General features: G+C 32.5%; 1 protein-coding gene across 3 annotated transcripts in view; it reads left to right on the forward strand.

Annotated features, from left to right (window-relative positions):
• Nucleotides 1-22,060, forward strand: part of LOC115876959 (phosphatidylinositol 4-phosphate 3-kinase C2 domain-containing subunit alpha) — a 103,584-nt gene that overhangs the window by 13,319 nt on the left and 68,205 nt on the right. For 2 of the 3 annotated variants that reach the window (XM_030893005.1, XM_030893004.1), the window contains exons 5-7: nt 6,286-6,598; nt 12,759-12,985; nt 21,926-22,022. In XM_030893005.1, the coding sequence (XP_030748865.1) occupies nt 6,286-6,598; nt 12,759-12,985; nt 21,926-22,022 (637 nt within the window). The remainder of the gene's footprint in view (nt 1-6,285; nt 6,599-12,758; nt 12,986-21,925; nt 22,023-22,060) is intronic. The other variant, XM_030893007.1, reaches the window with a different exon arrangement.

Here is a 22,060-nt window from a genome sequence, read left to right on the forward strand (position 1 = left end):
TCATCAAAAATACGCAAGTATAATCAAATATGAGCCCAATCGAACGTCAGGAAGTGGTATCGTAATATGGTACTATATTAAGGTACCACTTTATATATGCATCATAGTAGATGCATCATAGTACCATCATATTACAATGTCACCGAAGATACTTACTATACCAAGTTAAGCCCAATCGAACGCCAGGAAATGGTATCGTCATATGGTACTACATTATGGTACCCCTTGATATGCTTTATGGTACCATAATATTGTAATGTCATCAAAAATATGCAAGTATAATCAAATATGAGCCCAATCGAACGTCAGAAAGTGGTATCGTAATATGGTACTATATTAAGGTACCACTTTATATGCATCATAGTACCATCATATTACAATGTCACCGAAGATACTTACTATACCAAGTAGAAGTCCAATCGCACGCCAGGAAATGGTATCGTATATGGTACCTCTATCGTATATGGTACCTCTATGTACTATTATGGTACCTCTTGATATGCTTCATGGTACCATAATATTACAATGTCACTGAAGATACGTAATATACCAAGTTTAAGCCCAATCGAACGCCATGTATCGTAATATGGTACTATATTACGGTATCACTTGATATGCTTCATGGTACCATAATATTGCAATGTCATGAAAAATACGCAAGTATATATCAAATACCGTATGATACCAAAAAAAACGGCGTCCAGTTAGCTGGGAAAAGACGATCGATGACATTTCCCATATAAATTTACACATAAAATGACAGCGATTTTCATTTCATAGCCATCACTAACGCCGTTTTTTCCCGATCATACGGTATGAACACAATCGAACGTCAGAAAGTGGTGTCATAATAGTAGAACAATACTTATTATATTGTCGCCGAATTACAATCAAAATTCAGGATTCAGTTAGAATCAAACGTCAGGAAATGATTTTAATTCAGCTCGTAAGATTTAACTCCAACTAACATGGCAAGTTAAATACTTAAACGTTTGAAAAAAGATCTCTAATGTATTTTAATATGTTTAAATGATGTAGCAAATTTGAAGCTAGGCTTTATCAGGAAATATTACAATATAAATTACACAATGGCAACACTGCATAAAATTCTTTTAAATTTCGTTTGTAGAAAACTGTTTTCTTTTAAATTTATCGCCCTTTGTTATGTAGTAGTGAAACTACCACATCAAAATATCTGATTTGGAGACAGGCTTTTAAAGCCTGTCTCCTTTTGAGACCTACGATTTTATACATGTAACGAGGCTTCTGTTGCGTAGCTAGATATTCTGTGCTTGTAGTCATTTCTGGTGAAACAGGAAGTGACAGAAAACAATTGAATACGTCAATCAATCCTAATTTATCTCATATACTAACATACCAAATCTCGTTTTTTTAACTGAAAAAATTAAAAAAAACTTATAGAAGTAAGCCACTTTTGAAACGCACCCGGTATGTCGATGTTCTGGTATTTTGGTTCAAGTAACTAATTTCATTAACAAATACATTTTTGCTCTTAGAATAGAGTTTCTTAAAACTACACACCCATATCTTAGATTAAGTATCGGATAACTATGTAAAAAGTGTATTTGAATAATTTGTGCATTTAAATCAAAGCATTCTTTCTTTGTACCAAAAATCCAGATTTTTAAAATATAGTAATCCGGTCTACTTGTTTTTAACTCATATTTTTAAGCTTAGTAAATAGGTTGTTGTTCTTCCTTTAAAAAAATCATAATTTGGTTTAAGAATATTCAAATCCAGAGTATTCCAAAATGAATTAATAAAAAGTACTCTACAAAGTCTACTATCTCTACTAGGAAATGTATTTTTTGAGTAACTGAATTTTGTATCTTTGAATATTTGTTTCTGATACTTCTATGCTATTACTTTTTCTGAAAGAGAAGTAGTTGTTTTAATTTTCAGTATAAATACGACATTACGAACACATAATCACATGTGGTTTTAATTTTTCACGACGCGACGTGAATCGTATTTTAGTTCAGTAATAAATATCCAGACTATAAAATGAAAATTAATTTTATCGATTTCTAACGCAAAAGAACTTACAATTGGTGTATATTTTTAATGGCGCTTTCACTTTAATAGTTTTGAAATGACTTTATGCCATTTACTTTTGGGGTAATTAATAAACACTTTAAATTGCAGCTAGTTGTGTTTTGTGTTCACCAAAGTATTGACATTATTTTAGTTAAATCAACTTTAATAATCTTCATATTAATTATAATATGCCGGATAATAACTGATATGAACAATGAGAGGTAATTTAGGTAATAATTTTATTATTAATTATATATTTTTGTTAATTTTTACATTAGTTACTTTGCTGATTGAACTATAATGTAATGAACTCAACTATGTGAATAATTTTAATGCAATTTTAAAAATTATAACGAGAAGATTGGCTGTTGTTTTCTATAAACATGTAGGTTCCTAAATAATTTGAGTCTAAATGAAACACACATATACGTATGTCCCCGGTTGAGCTTACGTACGGGAAGTTGATAGCAACTTACTTATTTTAAATTATATATATAGTATCTATTTTTTTCTTATAGATTTATAATAATTCTCTGTAAAATTTATTTTTTTATGAAATTTTATATGAAATTACTTTATATCTAAAAATTTTTGAGCCAAAAAATGTCTTTCAAATATAATTCTAAACGTCTAAACGTATTTTTTATACAATTGCAAAATTTTTGTGTCTTTTTATACATTTTAGAAAGTGTCCTGATGATGGGAATAAATTTGTCGAAAGCTTGACAAATTTAAAAAGTAGTTTTATTAGCCTATGTGGTGATTTATTAACCTAACCAAACATCACTAAAATTGATTTTTTTTTCTTCTTAAGTTAGTCAGTCACGACTAAACCTGCTGTTGATTAGTATTAATATCAATCTTACAGACATTTGTAATAACATTTTTACCCTTCTGGATTTTTTAACAAAGCAATAAAAATATAACAGATATACAGAGAAGACCAGGCTACTAGTAACATAGCAAGTTGCCGGACGAATTTACGTTTACCCGTTTTGCGTTCGTACTCGAGAGTCACTGCCGGCTTGTCGGCTGGTCAGGCAGTACGCAGTTGCAGTTGTGCTTGGACGGGTCGGTCGTGACAGACTGGGAATATGACGCGAGGAGTGCCGTGTATTTATTATTTTCATTTTAAGTGTTTACCTTCACTACTTAAGGGAACTACACTACTTACCTTCACTACTTAAAAATACTTAAATATTTATTATTTGAGTGTGTTTACAAGCCAAAACTAAAAATAAATAAATTCTCTAAACCCAAAAAAAAAACTATAATATTACTCTAAATAAAAAAAAGTTATAACAAGTGTTCAAAAAGACCACCTTCTTGTGCTAGACAGAAGCCTAGGCGGTCGTAAAATCCCTGTCTGACATTGGCTAACATATTAGGGCTAATAGTTTGGAAAGCTAGCAGACTATTAGCCCTATTATGACCATACACTTTGGATTTTACATAACCCCACAAAAAGAAATCTGAAATTTGATTACTTGAAAACGTGGGATTTTGATCCGCTGTAGCACAAACGAACACTTGCTTTAACTCCTGTTCTTCATTAATCAACACATCAGGCTTTTTGTGTTTTTGTGGGAACACGCACCCATGTGTTTCAAAATTATTAATAACTCTTGATATAGTAGATAAAGATGGAATTGGCCTGTTTACAAAAGTTTGTGGAAAAATACCATTTTACAATTTGAATTTTCTCACGAACTTCATAAACATCCATTATTTTACTTAAAAAATAAATTTTACACGAGAACTGCCGCGAGAATCTACGTATTCGTTTTGGCTATTAAAACACGAATAAATACAAATTCTGAAACATTCTTATCTCATATCGACCTATTTTTATTTTATCGCATTTTTTCGCCTGCTTTTTATCCGGCGGACGGGTATACGCTAATTCGTCCGGTTCTGCCTATGTTACTACTACGGTGGTCCGGTCTGTATACCTATTGTTTTATGTTGTTTGATGCTTAATTTTGCAATGTTTTTGAAATAACCACATTGTATCGATAACTAACTTGACGTTTAAGCTATATTTAGAGATTTTTTTACAAACAGTTTTTAGTTAATTATTTTTCTTCTCCAAAACGGCTAATTTTAGATATACAAGGTGGTCCGATCTGTATTTCGGAAACTTCGGCAGCATATTCTGCACATAAAACTAAGTAAAAAAAGTTCATATAAACTTATGTCTTAAAATGTTTCGTTTCATAGGTACAGGGTGTAGAAGTTTCATTTTTATTTCGATTTTTTCCTAATAATTTCTGAACTAAATTCCGTATTAGGAATTTAGTTCAGAAAGTCAGTTTGGAAAATTAGTATCTGGGGGGTTTATTAACATTTTGAGAAATTTGATTTCGATGTCAATATGACTCCTAATTGTAGGGGGCGCCACCTACATCTTTTTTAACTGTTTTGGAGAGTAATAACTTTTCGTCTGTCCCTGTATTACACCACTGAGTGAAAAAATTTACATTTGTGCCCCTTTCTACATAAAAAACGTCTCTTGGTAAAAGTCGCTGCGAGCAATCGTTCTCAAAATATTTGGTTTCTTAATAATCAATACATACCATCAATGACAAGAATTAACATGTTCAGTAGATAGATATTTGAGTAAATTAATAATTTTCGAAACGTTCTGATACCAAAGGTTCAACAGAAGCTGTTTTAAAACCCAACTGTCAATTTTTCTAGAAAACAAAATACATAAAAGTTTCTGTTGTGTCGTTGGTAAAAAACATTTCAAATTTATAATTTCAGACTACTAACTATCCTGCCAACGTATATTATTTTTGTCAATTATGACATGTATTAACTATTTCGATTTCAAATATCTTGAGAACTGTTGCTCGTAGCTCTTTTTACCAAAAGACCTTTTTACGTAGAAAAGGGCACAAATGTATATTTTTTCACTCGATGGTGTAATACAGGGACGGACGAAATGTTATTACTCTTCCAAAACAGTTAAAAAGATGTAGGTGGTGCCCCCTACAAGTAGGAGTCCAATTAACATCGAAAATCAAAAAATCAAATTTCTCATGTTAAAAACACCCAGACATAAATTTTTATCCAAATACCATCTTATTAGATAGAAAATTATTTGGAACAAATCGAAATAAAAATTGAACTTCTACAGTCAGTATCTCCGAAACGAAGCATTTTAGGGCATAAGTTTATACGAACTTTTTTTACATATTTTTATGTGCAGAATATGCTGCCGATGTTTTCGCAATACAATTCGGACCACCCTGTAGAGTGTGTGATATCAAAATTCATGAAATATTAATTTAAAAATTAATATCTAATAAAAAATAGTAGTATCCATTTAAAATAAGAAGGCTGTTCTCAATTTTCGGTACTTCCGGAAGTGCCGCCATATTAAAAATATTTTTAATCGAAAGATAATCGTGATACACTGATATGTAAAAAAACACCTACTGAGGTATTTTAATTTTCTAGACTTCTAAATGCAGCTTCTGATGCAAGCTTCAGCCAAAGACACCCTGTATACACATCAGTTCACAAAATTTCCCAGTCGATATTATCAGCAATTTGTAATTAAATTTGTATCACTTTTTACTGTAAATAAAATAAAATGTAATGTTGTTATTTGTTTATTAACAGGAAACTTATTAAAACTTCTGCAGATTTAAAATATTATTTAACTTAAAGATTTTAAGTATAAATATATTACTTTGGAATGTTTATTTTAATTTGAATTTTCTGAAATATTTACTACTAATTTTAACAGGTATAGTAACTTTTATCTTTTTGTTAAATTAAATAAATATATTTGTTTATAAAAATTCAAAGTATTTTTTCTTTTAAAAAGTGACATTATGATAACCGTTATGTCGAACTTCTATTGTATGTATTTACTGAGAATATTAATAAAACAAATGCAAGAGAGAGATACTTGTAATTGTTTTAATAATAATTATCTTATTTTTATGGATTTCGTGTGGATAATTTAAAGTCAGGTGGCTGTTAACGAAGAGACACCGTTTTTTTTTTCGATCATACGGTATTTATATCCAAAATTGTATATCCATCCAGCACAAAATGTCAATATTATTACTTTTAAGGAATAATTTGTTTCTTCAGTGTTTAGTAGGAATATCTCAGAAAGTTTGAATTTTCATATATCTGATTGTGTGTATGTGTACCTAAAACATATTTCACTGTTACTAAAATGTTTTATGGGTTGCTTTTTTCTTTTAGCCGCCTCCACCTGCTTTACCACCTAAAAATCAGCACAGACAACCGCCCATCTTACTACCTCCCAAATCATCCAGTAAACATTCCAAATTATCGACTGCTCCGAAAGCGCCGACGAACACGTCGGAAGTCGATTCTAAAGATGAGGCGGTAGAGAAACGCGAACTAAACAAAACTAATTTAATTGATCTCGCCGCCGTAGACGATAAGAATAGCGTTAGAGTTAGTATTTTACAAGAATTTGATCCTATTTTATCTGATTCGCAGAGCCTCTATCCCAGTTTGTATGGCGCATCCATGAGCCCCGACTATTATCGTAAGTATTTATTATTAATTTTTTATAGTTATAGTTATTATGATAGATACATTTTTAACAGCTCATAAAGCCTATGTGTGTGTGTCAACGTTTTATCGCTATATATTTTAGATGTTAAGCCTTGTCTACACATGACGTTTTATCTTACGGTTTGCCTGTCGGTTAAAACAAGACCGTCTAGAGAACTCACGGTAGTTCTCTAGACGTGAGTCTAGACAGTGAGGATGCGCACTGAATCGACTTGACTTGACTAAAGTCCACGGCCACACAGAAAGCGATTTTAGCGTGAAGCGTCTTTAGCGACTAAAACAAAATAAGCCCACGGCGCCGGCGGCCACGGCCACACAGAAAGCGTTTTTAGCGTTTTGCGTCTCAAGTGCTTTTTGCGATTTTACCGTTTTAAGCGCTTTTTTTCGATTTGTGTCCATTAAAAACACGCAAAAGACGCGGCAGGTCTGCAATTTCTATCAAGATGTCAATTAGTAAAGTCGCGCGTCGCAAGCTCGTGAATTCCCGGCCCGTCCAACAATCAATCCTATGAGAAAGAGATAGGCGAGATCGGCGCCGTTAGCGTTGAAGAGACGAAGATAAAAGATGCTGGGATTGAATTGTGGACGGGCCGGGGTATATATTCGGAGACAAACACAATCTACTGCTAGTGCCATTAGTGTGTGTAAAAATAATAATTATTATTTGTTATTTATTTTACGAATCTTAGTTTATATGTGCATAGTTTTTTTATGTTGTAGTGTTGTGGTTCGTACTTGTTATAATTATAATATAATATAATAAATAATTATAATTATATAATAGAATAATAAATATTTCTAGTTGCTAATGCAATTTTTGGACGTGATGGTCATTGAAAACATTTGAGAGTGAAACGACTTCTTTACGCGCGCTGGGAGTAAAAATTCAAACCCGTGATATACGAGCTAGCGGGATGGCCCTGACACACGAGTTAGTTGTAACGAAACGTGTTAACGGCTTAGAAATACGTAGTGACGCGACGTGTATTTGTGAGCAGTCCACATGTTTATCAAAAATTTTGATATTTTAATACAAATTTTTTAAAAGTGAATCAAATTATTACGTGTAAAAAACCATTTGTTATACGTAAAAAACTATTTTTATTATTTTACGCGAATAAAGCTGTTACATGTAAAAAAATATTTTTTACGCGTATAAAGCTATTTGTTACGTGTAAAAATCTATTTGTTACACGCAAAAAACTTATTGTCTCTGGTAAAAAAACTTTCTTACGCACAAAGAAAATATTTTTTACGTGTAAAAAACTAATGCTACACGTAAAAAACTAATTTTTACGCGTCAGAAACTTCTTGTTTCTGGGAAAAAAACTTTTTTACTCAAAAAAAAAAAATTTACGTGTAAAAGACTATTTGTTACAGGTAAAAAACTATTTTTACGCGTCAAAAACTATTTGTTTCTCTTAAAAAAACTTTTTTACGCAGAAAAAAACACTTTTTAGACATAAAAAACTAGTTTTTACGCGTAAGAAAAAATTTCTTTAATTTATTACTTTTTCAACATTTCAAACTACACTTTTTCAAACATTTCCTTCCAATTTTTGAATTTAATAGAATCTTCCTAAACAGTAGATGTTTTCTATAAAAACATTTTTAGATAATACCCTAAAATGAAAAAAAAATGCATACTATTTAATTTATTTTTCTTGTATTAATAAATATAACGTCCGCCTATGACGGGGTGTCATCTTAGAAATCGCTAAAGACGCTACAGAAAACAAACTGATTTGTTTTCATTTGCGTTTTTTGCGAGACACGCCGAACTCGACACGCTTATGGTGGGGCCACTCCCATATAATCCTGTTATTTTGTTTTAGTCGCTAAAGACGCTTCACGTTAAAAACGTAAAAATCGCTTTCTGTGTGGCCGTGGGCTAGAGCTATCGGCAGATTTTGGTATGTCTTTCCGATCTTATTTGGAATAGTATGTGGTATATTACTAAATAATATGTGGTATATTCAAATTACTTGACGATACGACGAAAATAGCAATTGCAAACAAGGAGCTCGAAAACAGCAAACAAGGATCTCGATTCCCGTAAATCTAAACAGGACTTCAATCATGATTTGGATTGTACGCCAACTCAAACGATCGAGTCCACACGCCAGCTTCGGAATGGCTAATCGTATAATGTTGTTTAATCAGCTCAGTTCAATCAGGGTCTTCTATAGATTGAGAAAACTCGGCTTACTCGGTGACCATTCCTTGGTGACCAGGTAGAAGATGTGTCTTGCTTGACCATGTGCAATGTCGGTTAGCCTCAAGATGCTTCCAAAGTCTGGATCCTGTCGGCGTAGTTCTCCGACGCGCCCAAACTTTTCATTGAACGTCGCAGCTATTCCTCTGAACATTCGCAAATCTCGAGCCACACAGTGAGCGAGCGAATAATCGGGAGCGAGATCGGGAGGCACGGAAAAGACGTCTCGTTGTTCTTCTTTGGTTACACCATAGCAAGCCTTCTCACCGCTGTTGTATTGGGCCAGAAAGTCGTCAAAGGACATTGAATGAGGGGGATCAAAGCTGCAGGTTTTACCTGCGGTTTTATTAATTATAGCATTGTATTTAGTGAAGTCGAAAAGAAAAACCGGGAATGTAAACAAGCAAAGCTAATTGTGGGCATAGTATCATTCAGTAATAATCATTAAATATCTCTAAAGAATTTTTTTTGGAAATTTACATGTTGTGAAACTGCAAAAATACTGGATTTTTAAACGTCGCTTCTTAAAGATGCTCTAATATACCTAAATTATTTTTGGTAAATTTACTTATATTCTTTTCAGTGTAAGCAAACTGACAGTTTTGTTATAAAACTGAATAATCCCGGTAGTCCTCTAGACGATTAATTCAATTTAATTAAAATCTTTTTTTTTTCGTCTGCACTCATGCTTTTACTTTATGGTAAAACGTTATTATTTGTAGATGGGGCTTTAGATCTTTATACCGTAGTTTTATATTTTATCAGAGTTCTTTTTTTTTCAATGCCAAATTCCAATAGCACGTCGATTATCGGAAAGAGTAACAATAAAATATTATCAATGCATGAAAGTAAAATGTGTTATTTTTAATCTACAAAACAGGTATATTTTTATATAAGTTAAAAATGACCCACATTCTTCAGTAGTATGGTCTGTGAGATGAAAGTTTTATATAGTTTTCATATTAAATTGATGGGTTTATAATTAAGCTATTGTTTAATTTTATTCAAAAAATGGTTCTCCCGGAATAAAATTGTACAGAGTGTCCCATTTTCGCGTTGTATAACACGGTGAATTGAAAAATTGAGAATTTTCAAATTAGCTCTGTATTTCCGGAACTAAGAGGGCTAGGGCAAATCTGTGTGTAGCAACTTTAGTGTCATAAAAAATAAGCACATGTGAAAACCGCATCTTTATATACAGGGTGGTCTGAACTGTATTCCGGAAACTTCGGCAGCATATTCCGCAGATAAAAATAAGAAAAAAAGTTCTTATAAATGTTTGTCCTAGAATGCTTAGTTTCGGAGATACAGGGTGTAGAAGTTTCATTTTTATTTCGATTTTTTCCAAATAATTTTTGAAGTAACGTCAATGATGAGCAATTTGATTTTGATGTCAATATGACTCCTTGTAGAGGGCGCCACCTACATATTTTTTAATTGGTTTGAAGAGTAATAACTTTTCATCCGTACCTGTATAAAACTAATGAGTAAAAAAATATACATTCCCGACGTTTTTTACGTAAAAAAAGGTCTCTTGGTAAAAATCGCTACGAGTAATGGTTCTCGCGATATTTGGAATCGAAGTTATCAATACCTGTCATCATTGACAAATTAAACATGTTGACTAATTAGTTATTAGACTGAAATCATAAATTTGAAATGACTTCGGTTCAACCGAAACTGCTTTATCATCATTTCTTCGAAGAAAAAATTATGATTAATTAAAAAAAATAAAAAGTTCCCAAATTTATCAGTTCAGTAAAATAACTATCTACTTTTCATGTTCATGTTCAACATGTTTACTTTTTGTCAATAATGACATGTATTGACTACTTCCATTCTAAATATCTTGAGAACGGTTGCTCGTAGCGATTTTTATCGAGAGACATTTTTTCCGTAAAATATCACAGAAATTTGTATTTTTTCACTCAGTAGTTTTATACAGTTACGGACGAAAAGTTATTACTCTTCAAAACAGTTAAAACACATGTAGGTGGCGCCCCCTGCAAATAGGATTCATATTGACATCAAAATCAAATGTCTCACGTCAAAAAACTTCTAGATACCAATTTTAATCCAAATCCTGACGTTACTTCAGAAATTATTTTGAAAAAATCGAAAAAAAAACGAAACTTCTACAGCCTGTATCTCCGACACTAAGCAATTTAGAACATACATATATACGAACTTTTTTACTTATCTTTATCTGCGGAATATGCTGCCGAAGTTTCCGGAATACATTTCAGACCACCCTGTATAATACAGGAAAATGGGATACCCTGTACATATAAATATTTTTTTTACTTTGCGTATTTATTAATCAGTTAATAGAAATATAATAACTTAATAATAGTGATATGCAGTATTGATGCATTTAAATTTTGAACCTACAAGATATCAGATGTCGATTACTTACACTAATAATGTTACCAAGTAATTTACCTACAGTAATTTACCTAGAAATTACGCCCCACTCACTCTATATTCTAGTAACTTTTAATATTTCGATACACAAATTTTTTAAAGGTCTAACAACAGAAAATAAATGAACAAACAATGAAACAACACTTATGAAGATAAGTAAACATGTAAAACTATGTAACACTACGAAAAGAATATTTTCAGAGATGTCTTTTTTTAATTTTATATTTACTTCTTACAAACGAATATGTCCGAATGAATCCTTAGCTGAGCTTGCATTAGGAAATTGAACTAGTAAACTACGGAGCGATCAATGATTGAATTAGTTGCCTAATCTGATTTTGATTATTTTGTTAGCAATAAACTAAAGTATAGTTTTTTTTTAAATTTATATTGTATGTACGTCTAGAAAACAAGATAGATTTTTGCTTTAATTTTTTTTCAAATATATAACTACAGTTTTCTAAACATTTGTAATACAATGATTTTGTACCTTTACAGAAAGTTTTAATTTATAATTTGCTTTTATACAAATATACAGTACAATTAAAAAAAAATGGCATCAAGTTAGCTTCAGAAACAAACACCATATAATTTTGTATATAAAATGACAGCAATCTTTATTTCAAAGCCAGATCTGAATCCGTTTTTTTCGATCATATGGTAATACCGTTGATTGAAAGAATTGGGAAGATACGGTGGAGCCACCACTCGTTCTGCGACCAACACATAAAACACCCATTTTCTTTAATTCGGCCAGCAAAGGCATACAGAAGACGGTGTGGAACTGAAAGCGACAGTGAACTGAAAGCGCCAGTTTAAAATGTGTAATATCTGTAATATGTTTGACGAAAATATCTTTGGATGAAAAATCCGCGTTTATGTATTGAAAATTTATTCGTGTTATACATAGAATAAACAACAAAAATAAATATTCTAAATATAACAAAATATTTCTATCCTTCAGATTTTTTATTTCATGTAAAAGAATAGACGAAACAAAAAGCACTGTAATATCTTGATTAATATATATTTCTTTATTATTATAATTATATTGCCCGCTATGGACTATGGGCCAGTCATGCGATGGAAATTCTTAGCTTTTATTAACGTACTGTACCTAAAACCGTGTTGTTAACGTACTGTACCTAAAATCCGCAAATCTACGGATTAATCCGTAGTACAGGCAACACTGTCTCCGGCAACCACCCACTCTGTCGACTAAAAGTAGAACTACGGTACAGTATTCTTTACCCGCTGCGCTGCAAGCGACGATCAGCGCGCAGCGGTGCAGGCCTAAACTAAATCTCGAACACCCTGACGCCATGATACATCGCGGACACCTTTTGTGTCACGAATTCGTCGATGAGCTTGCGCATCTTATTTCTTCAATCAACGGTAATACACAATATCATCGTAGACTATTTACTTCTCATATGTTCTAAAATGATTTAGTTCATATTAATTTTAATGCCATTTCTTTATTTTTATTTAGGGGATGACGCTTACTCGGTTTGTGGTAGTGTGTACAATGAGTACTACAACGACTACGACTACATATATACAGGTTCTGGAAATAACAGTATTTGTGGCACAAGCATATCAGATCATATTTATGCTACTATAAACAGGCCTGTGATAGAAACTTCTCCACATTCTCCTAGTCCTGCAATTCCACCGAGGGCTCTCATGTCCATTGACAAAGTTTCAAAAGACACTAAGGTAATAAAATGTTTGCTAAATAAATGCTCTACATATTTAAAGAAACTAAAGACCGGCTTGTATTGATTAATTGGTTTAGAATAGTCTGTTCAACTGGAAGAAGGGACGTTTTGACAGACGACATGCAAAAAATGATATAAAAATCAACTGTCACTGTCATATATTTTCTTGTTGGTCAGAGTATACCCTATAATATATTTCATAGAGTATACTGCCGTGTTAAGGAAAAAGGCCTTAGCTACAATCGAGATTTAAGTGTGTAATTAAAAAGATAAAGGTATTTTCCAACTAAATGCAAACAAAAACACTTTCACTTGCTTTATTTTTATAATTATAAAGAAATATAGTTTCACTTCAAGTGTAAATCTGACGGATGAGAGATTATATTATATAAAAGTGACCTGTTTACAAACATTAACACACAAAAACTTATTCAACGCGTGATTGGGAACAGACTGGACATTGAAGAAGCGTCTAAACCTTTGAATAAAAATATTAAGAAAGGAGTATAAGTATAGTCTGTCCAACGACAAGATCCTTGACAGTGGTAGATGTGTCTGGCATTTTAATTTCAAAGTAGTAAAGTAATAGTATTTTATTTTACAAAGAAATAAGTTGATACAACTGGAACGCATAGCAGGAAATTAATATATTTAAAATTTGAGTAACAAGTGATTACTTCAAAATATTGTGAAACAAAACAGTATAAAACTGAAAAAATCTAATTGAGTTTTTTTATTTAAAACAAAACGGTATGTGTTAATGCAAAAAAACAAGAACAAAACACCACATACCAAAAAATATAAAAAAATACTATTTCTTACTTTCAAGGTTCAAGAAACTTCCCACATTTGTTATTATAATTATCAATATAACTTATGCACAAATACAAATTTGTAATATTCCACAGGAATAAATAAAACAACTTAAATAAAACAAACTATTTTATTAATAATAACACTTACAAAATTTTATACCTTAAAGGCTGATTAATTAACTTTAATCTTAATTTTTTTAAACCAGTACCTTTTGACATTATTTTTCTCCAGTACTAAAATCCATTATTTACCTATCGTGTGATGTCGATATTTTACAGCTACTCTACTAGTATATGTGTGGTACGATCCTTGTAGCATCTACGAGATGCACTTATCTACGACAAGATGGTATACAAACTTTGTCGATGGTAACTTTATTGGTGTATAAGACTTTCTGCCTGGGCAGCGAGTATTAACTATAAACTGTGCTCTGGGTCTACAGTTAATTTTCCCTCGATTTTTTCTCCACTTGACTTGGAGAAAAGTGCATCAAAAAGAAAAATGCGTCATCTTTCAAAACGCATATATTTGTCATAAGTTGACACAAAATTATAACCTATAATTTGGCAAGACTTTGACAAGCCTCAAAAATCTAAAGGCGAGTTCATACGCATCGACGTGCGTTTACCGTTCAGCGTTCCGTCAAACCAATAAAATTGAAATATGATCTGTCATTTTTGAAATTAACCAATAAAACTGGTTAAAAGCAACAAGAGACGACGCATGACGAATTTATATTTAAACCCATCCATAGTTAACTTAAAAATTATTAGAAACTTTTTTTAGTAAAATAAATAGATTGGTATGGGACGTCATCTGCTTTTTTTCTGTCATCGTCTGTCGAAATCTTATCTGAGAAAAACAAATAAATAAATAAATGCCTTTATTGTCAAAAAATTTTTCAATTTGTAGACAAAGGTAAACTAACAAACAAAGTAAAAAAACAAGGTACACAAACAAACAAACAAAAGATAATACAAAACATTATACAAATAATATTGTCAGTCTTATTGTTTAAAATAAACATTTATAAATGTTTACAATGTCAAAGAACAAAAAAATAAAAATAATATTCAAAAATATTTAGTTAGTTTATAGTAAAATATCAATGACCTCTAAATAAATTTATTTCGATGTCATTAGTAAATATAGCAATAGCAAACATTAGACCAGTGTTTACAAGATCAAATTCGATTTTCAAAACATAATTCATTTTAGGGCGTAGAAAGCCTTGTCTAGTAAATAACAGTTCAATTCTTTGCGAAATGAAAAAAATGATGTTATGGATTTGATTTCAAATGGCAGGTGATTGTGCATTTTTGTCGAGTTGTATAATATTGAACTTTTAACTAACTCTGAGCGTGTGGTAGGTAGATATGATAGTAGGTATGATCTTGCTCCACGTTCCTGAGTGGATAAGTGTGAGATGGCCTTTCTTGAGAAGCTGATACATGTTTACGTATTAGGCAAACGGATTCAAATATAAATAAGGAAGGAAGAGTCAATATTTTTATTTTTTTAAAAAGTCCCGGCAATGAGTTCTGCTGTATAATCCCAGTGAATATCGAACAGCTCTCTTCTGGAGCCTGAAAATGCGGTCAAATTGAGTCGCACAACACATACCCCAGAATGGAAGGGCATACCTGAGGTGCGACTCAAAAAGTGCATAATAAACAGTTTTAGCCACTGACAAGTTAAGCTCCTTAGAAACAGACCTTAATGCAAAACAGGCAGAGCTCAATTTTTCCGACAAAGCTTCCATATGTATGTCCCATTTCAGAGAATTGTCCACAACAAGCCCTAAGAATTTTACAGATTTGACGACGTCAATGGTGGTGTTGTTAAGTACAAAAAGCTGCAACGAGTTTTTATACGACAAAGCTTTAGTTTTAGAAATGTTGAAACTTAGGAGGTTCGAATTGCACCAAGATTTAATGGTGATTAAGTCATTTGATATAATCCTATGAAGTGCCGTGATGTCCTTGTTGCTCCAACTGATGCTAGTGTCATCCGCAAAAAGACATATTTTGCGACTGATGTTTATGTTAGCAATGTCGTTAATAAAAAGAAGAAACAAAATAGGACTGAGCCTTGTGGTACTCCACATTCTATTGGCTTGCTAGAAGACAACGTGGTATCCACCCTCACAAGTTGACTTCTGTTGCTCAGATACGACTTAAACCATTCGAGAGTTGATCCCCTGAACCCATGGTGCTGCAGTTTATTAATTAAGATCTTATGATTTACACAATCGAACGCCTTAGAAAAATCACAGAAAATTGTTGCTGTAGAGTAACTTTATTAAGGAGGGAAAACATAGCGTCATTTGTGGACTTGTTACTTAGAAATCCAAATTGATATTCAGTATTTTGTACTTAAACAGAAAAGATACCAGCCTTCTTTTAACCAACCTTTCTATGATCTTAGATAGCGTTGGAAGGAGTGCAATTGGGCGATAGTTAGAAGCTTCATCTTTGTCTCCTCCTTTATGCAGAGGAATAATTATTGCCGTCTTAAGACATTTTGGAACGACATGTTTATTAAAGTTGTTAGGTGATTCAGAGTGCTCTCTGGCAGATTCGAAAACATTTTTAAAGTTAGCCCGTCGGTCCCAGAAGAGGATTTATTTTTGATGGTATTAATTGTACTGCGAAGCTCTTCTAAAACTACGGACGAAAAAAAGAAACTGTGTAAGTTTATAATAAATATCATTAGAGAGATAAGAAAGTGGATCATGAGGAGGACATATGGTATTAGTTAAGTTTTTCGCTACATTTACAAAGTAATCGTTAAGGTTCTCAGGTGAGGTAGAGATATTGCTAGACGAAGAAAAGCTTTGTTTCTCAATTCATTCACAATAGACCATGTTTCTTTAGCAACATTACCATAATTGACTATTCTCCTATTATAATAAAGGTCCTTAGCGGCACTTATAGTCTTATGATAAATTTTTCTGTATAGTTTTACGTATTTGTGGAAGAAGAGACTGTCTGAGAATTTTTTAAGTGAGATAATGAACGCATGTTTTTAGAAGATATGCGTAGACCTTTAGTGATCCAAGGTTTATTATGCTTATTTTTTATAGGCCTAAGAGGAAAGGATTTAAACGCTAGACTGGTTAATGTTTTTACGAAAATAGAAAATTCGGTGTCGGCATCATAAGAGCTAGTATCCCAGTTGGTTATTTTACATAAGTGTCTGAACTTTTGAGTATTCTTTTCAGAAAAAATACGGCATGATTTACGAGGGGCATTTTTGATTTTGGACTTTATCGAAAATTCAGTTAAAACTGCTTCATGATTAGAGAGACCCGAGCTAAAGACGTTGCAGGTGATGGAGTTAGGATCAAAAGATGACACAACATAGTCTATAGTACTAGAACTGGTATTGGATATTCTGGTAGGTGAGCCTACATGCATGGCTATTCCAAAAGAATCAAAAATGGACTGAAGAAACTCCTGAGCAGCACATACACTGAGAAAGTCAATATTAAGATCACCACACAAAATTAATTTGCTTTTTAAGGGCAGGGACTCAAGCAAGCTTAGTAGATTATGACAGAATAATTGCACGTCAGAGTCAGGTGTTCTATAAATACAAATAATGTAAAGGTGATAAGCATTATGGTGGACAATGGAAAATTCGAATACTTTTTCAGATAACAAATCATTGTACCTAGTTACCCCGGAAAAGTCGTTGTTTAAAGACATTATCATAGTACCTCCATGAGAAAAATTTGTTCTATTAAATCTAGCCACTGTGGTATAATTTTTAACAAACACAGGCTCATCAAAATTTAACCAGTGCTCCGTTATGGCAATGATATCTGGAAATTCAAGCTCTTCTAGTAAAAGATATAATTCATCTGTTTTATGTCTTAAGGACTGAATATTAATAAGGAATAGACCAAGCTTGCTATCGCTTAATTTTTCAGAGGGTGCTTGATCCTCTGTTCGCGTCAATTCAACTAAAAATTTTTACTCTTATTTGGGGAGCCACTGGAATAATATTTGCCATGACTTTCCCTAATCTTTTGAAGTCGTAGAAGGCTCTCCGCAGAAAAGAATGACCTGAAAGCTGAAAGATCTGCATCAACTTCAGTTGAACCAATACCATAGGCGTTGTGGAAGCGGTAGTACAACTTACGCAAGGACTCCAGGTCACTAGGTAGCCCTTCTGATGCAAGCATCAATTTGATGCTGGTACTAGTGTGTCCTTCAAAACACACACTGGATGGTTGGTCGTGAAGATAGGCAAGGAATAGCCTAAGAGATTTCAAAATGGAGGGGTCCCTCAACCTGGCCAACACGTAACGTCCATTTACCGCATCTGAGTCCTGAGACAGCCGTACTATAGGTGGGGTCATCGGGTCCATAACTGCCAAACCATCTCTCTTCGCACTTCCCTGCACAATAATTTCTGGATTTTCCATCGCCAGGGACTTGCAAGCAGCTATAGCCTCCCTGTCAGACCCAATCTTAATAGTTCTTACCTCCCTTGGCATAGTTGCCAGTGGTGGGTCAAGTAGGTGAGGTAGCTTGCGGTTCTCAATGATGTTTATTTTGAGATTTTGAGCAGGTTCAACCGAAGAAGTAAACGAAGCTTGGCTTAAGGATGTTGAGGTTGAATCTATTATGGTTCCCGGCGGCCACATATTTATGTCCTTAAGCTGCACCAAGTGACACCTCTTTTGCACTCCAATTTTGAAATCGGAATGGGAACTGTCCTTATTTTTCAGCATTGGAAAGCATCTGATGAAGTCGGTGGTTCCTAGTTTTTCTTTAACATAGTGCGCAAGTTGATTCGCTGTGTAAGGAGGTGGAATTCTGGACACCACCACATAATTCCAGTCTTCTCTTATGGCGGCCTTAGGAGGTTGCGATGACACTATTTTGGGTGAAACTATTTTTTTTGGCGAATCTATAAAAGCTAAAGTACTATCTAAAGTACTATTTTGGTGATCTATAGGGCCCGTCTGCGTTGAAATGGATTTTTTCCGCTGCATATTATGATTTGTACAGGTCTTATCCCTTGTAACAAGCTTTTCCAATGTGAGCGACATTTGTTTAATGCTCTGCCTAAGGTCAGCCATTTCCTTCGCCATTTCTTCCTTAGATGGGTCATGAACTTGGACTTTAACAGACCCATCATGGTTGTCCATTAAAATTGATGATAAATTGAAGGTGTCTTGCTTTATCTCATTTATTGACTTAGATAAGGATTCTTATGTGGTATCTGATATCCTGGATATGTCATCAATTTTCTTGAGTAAAATTTTCCACTTGGAATCGTGGTCACTCAGCATGTCATACATTTCAGTTATGACTGGAAAAATGTCCATATTTTTTTTAAACAGAATCCTAGTGCTTCGATGATTTCTGGTTGGACCTGGCATTCTTGAAGCTGTGTAATTCTATCATGAACATATTTTAATGTAGGGGAATCGCAGACAGTGCAGAAAAATCTAACATTGTGGTACTTTTGTTGACATAGCACCTTTGTTGTTGCCTTATCCAGTCCTGTACAGGTCATACAAAAACTTCTTCGACACTCTCCACTACAGCGAACCTTATAACTGTCCTTTTGGATTTTTTGACAAGAATCGCACTTAAATTCAGCCATAATAATGTAAATGATTAATAATATTAATAAAAGTCGATGACAGCTGAATAAAATTCGGAAATATAAACAAGCTAAAACTCACGCACACCGGAAACAAGTACGCCGAAAAATGTTCAATTAAGGTTGCAAAAAACTAACACAAGTAAACAATGTCAAGTTTAAACGAACAGTGAACTTTGAGTTGATTTCGGGTCAGGAACAAAAACAAATCAAAACAAAACAAACGTTCAATAACCGGCCGACAAAACGCACGAACGGTAACACAACCTTATCGTACGACTGCTAAACTGTTACTGTTAAAACAGAGTATAATGCTATCCATGTATTTATGCATGGTAACAGAAGTAGGACCCTAGGGTGGGGATCCTTGACAGTACTGTTTTGACCGTTCATTAGACACATTTGAATTTGATTTGAAATTTTGTGGATTTGTCAGTCTTTGCTGTTTAGAGGTAGTAAATCTAAAAGGAAATTGTCACAGAACTTAAATTAACACTGACACTATTGCGATTTATTGAAAAAAACTGTAAAATAGTTGGTTGTGTAGCGTGCGGTAGATCTCGGTCAAAAATCCAGGGATTTTATTTTTAATTGAATAACTTTTCACTAGTAAGTGACTATATAGTATACATACGAGTAGTAAACCGATCATTTATGAAATTCACTAAAATATTTAATTATGTATTTTTTCTTGCATTTTTGCTTTTATTTACTACTTGTCAAAGATTGGATACTTGTCAAAGAATTTAGACACGCCACACATAGGTCATTTTCGCCAATTTAGGCGGTAATAAATAATACCTTTAAAATTTAAATTATTTTTTAAAACAAAAATAATTTGTTTGGTAAGAAAATAAATAAATGCGTGGAATAATGATATTTTGTTTCATTTTATGCTTGTACAGGGTGTCTTACGAAATATATTATTTTTTTTTCATTTTATTATATCGAACTCAAACAAAAACTGTAGTTCCTTACTTTTTGTAAGTGAATTTATTAGTATCTAGAAGGTTTACAGAAGATGTACTGTATTAGTAATTGAAAGTAAAAATTAGCTTGAACAATGAAAAAAGCAGCCTAAAACATTTAACAAATAAAATAAAATGATAATAAAACTATTTTACTAGAGAAATTTATGTAACAATAATATTCAATCATCAATAATGATCATCATCATCCTGACTAATATTTTCATCATTTTGTCCTAACTCTGATGCCTGTAAAGTACGCCCTCGAAGTAAATTAAGAACCTCTTTGATAAGTGGTTCCTTATTTGACCGTGCTCCCACACATTTAGACAAAGAGTAATAATAATAATAATTTAATTTTTTAATAATTTTCACTATTTTATTATAATGTTCGTCGCCATCATGTTGCCCTAAATTTAGCGTATTCAGAACAAATCGCAAAACAGATGCATTTTTTTTCTTCAAAGAATTGCCTTCACACCAAGCAGAAAACCAAAGAGATTTTTCTATTGACATGGTACCTAAAACAATATATATTTATTCTCTTGGCACATCTTGGCAGCTAAATTTAGGATAAATTAATTGATAAAAAGATTGTGAATACGAAAAAAATGTTCTTGAAATAAATCTGTATAAATCCTGAATTATAAACCTTTTTAAATACAAGGTTATGAAAAAAAAACTATTTTTTTCTTATTATTAAAACATTGTATCTTTTCCAAGTCACAAGCTTTTTACACGGATATTATTTTTTTTAATAATAAATCTTACCTTATGGTACACAATAACACAACACTACTTTTTAAACTCACTTTCTATTCGTAACAACAAAATTCGAAACTTTATGAACTAATGACAGTAATTTTACAATGCGAAATAATTCAAACAAACTTTGATATTGTCATTCTCGCCATGGCCACCTCTGTTAATATTAAAATATAATATTGCAGAAATAATATCTATGGGGCCCTAGCTCCAAGATGAAATATAAAAAAATATTTTTTTCGACATTCAATATTTTTATTTATTAATTCCTAAAATACATAAAATGACCTATGTGCGCCAGTTTGACTTACCTGCTTCAGTAACGTATCGGATGTTTGTGTTAATAAAAATGATTATAACTAATCTGTTTTTATTAGAATTATATATTTTTGTAACAATTTTACTACCAACATTATTTATTGACAACGTAAAACAAACAAACACAACAAATTAATGAGTCAACCCTACATTATATTATTACACGTTTTGAATAAAATAAATCGGAATATAAGTGGGCCATTTTTGGGCCCTATCGCGTTCGGTTAAGTTTTTTGATATGCTCCTTCCTTAATCTTTTTATTCAAAGAACTAAACAAAATGATTTACTTTTGAATTGAATGTTGTCTATTCTGCTGGATAGACTTTACCTTAAATCAATTTTTTTGTGTATATGATAAATATTATAAGCTGGTATTTTGTTAATCTGTCACTGATTTAAATCATTATGTTGCATAAACTGAAATATAGAATTTACTTTATTGTTTTAGAAAAATCTTCTAGATGAAATAGTTCAGAATGACAGCAAATCATTAACTACTGATCCTGATTTGAAAGCTTTTTACAATATGGTTTACAGGGTCCGAAGTGAGTATTAATTTAAATAATATTTAACAGCAACTAAA

Source organism: Sitophilus oryzae, unplaced genomic scaffold, assembly GCF_002938485.1.
Source record: "Sitophilus oryzae breed Bouriz unplaced genomic scaffold, Soryzae_2.0 scaffold_1441_pilon_pilon, whole genome shotgun sequence".
Taxonomy (NCBI): domain Eukaryota; kingdom Metazoa; phylum Arthropoda; class Insecta; order Coleoptera; family Curculionidae; genus Sitophilus; species Sitophilus oryzae.